Raw genomic sequence first — 643 nt, forward strand, 5'->3', positions numbered from 1 at the left:
CTCAGATAGGGTCCAGTGGGCAGAGGTCGGCCTGGGCTGCAGGCTGGCCCTGACAGCCCCACCCCTGCCCCTTAGAGCTCGAGTCCCGGACACAGCACCTGTTCCCAGCCAATGTCTCCACCCCGTCGGGCAAGCTGGCGCGCCGGACCCTGGCTGAGGCGGAACGTCTGCTCAGGGAGATGCGGGCCCGAAACCTGGGCGCCCCGAGAGCAGCGGCTGAGGCTGAGCTGGACGAGGCCCAGAGACGTGAGTAGTGCTGGCCCCGGAGGGGCGGGGACGGGGAGACGCTGAGCCGGGAGCCTGGGGGGAAGGTCGGCAAGGAACAGCTGAGATCGGCCAGCGATGGGGCAGGCGGGCTGGGCGGGGACCTGGGGCGGAGTTACCGCCTGAGCAACCGTCCCCGCGTGTGGTCTTGGCCAGTGCTGGCCCGCGTGCAGGAACAGCTGACCAGCCGCTGGGATGCGAACCAGGCACTGGCCGAGCGCTCGCGAGCCCAGCTGGCCCAGCATGAGGCCGGCCTCATGGACCTTCGAGGGGCCCTGAACCAGGCAGTGGGCACCACTCGGGAGGCAGGGGAGCTCAACAGCCAAAACCAGGAGCGCCTGGAGGAGGCCCTGGTGAGGTGCCCTCCCCACTCCCCTCC

The 643-nt window shown here is 70.5% G+C and overlaps 1 protein-coding gene across 1 annotated transcript; it reads left to right on the plus strand.

Annotated features, from left to right (window-relative positions):
* Positions 1-75: 75 nt before the first annotated feature.
* LOC115285131 (laminin subunit alpha-5-like) lies at positions 76-617 on the plus strand (the record flags this gene model as incomplete). Its single annotated transcript, XM_029931501.1, has 2 exons — positions 76-246; positions 421-617. Coding segments are annotated over 2 exons (368 nt in total), but the record flags the coding sequence as incomplete, so codon positions are not given.
* Positions 618-643: the final 26 nt, after the last annotated feature.

This window comes from Suricata suricatta, unplaced genomic scaffold, assembly GCF_006229205.1.
Source record: "Suricata suricatta isolate VVHF042 unplaced genomic scaffold, meerkat_22Aug2017_6uvM2_HiC HiC_scaffold_43859, whole genome shotgun sequence".
In the NCBI taxonomy this organism is placed as follows: domain Eukaryota; kingdom Metazoa; phylum Chordata; class Mammalia; order Carnivora; family Herpestidae; genus Suricata; species Suricata suricatta.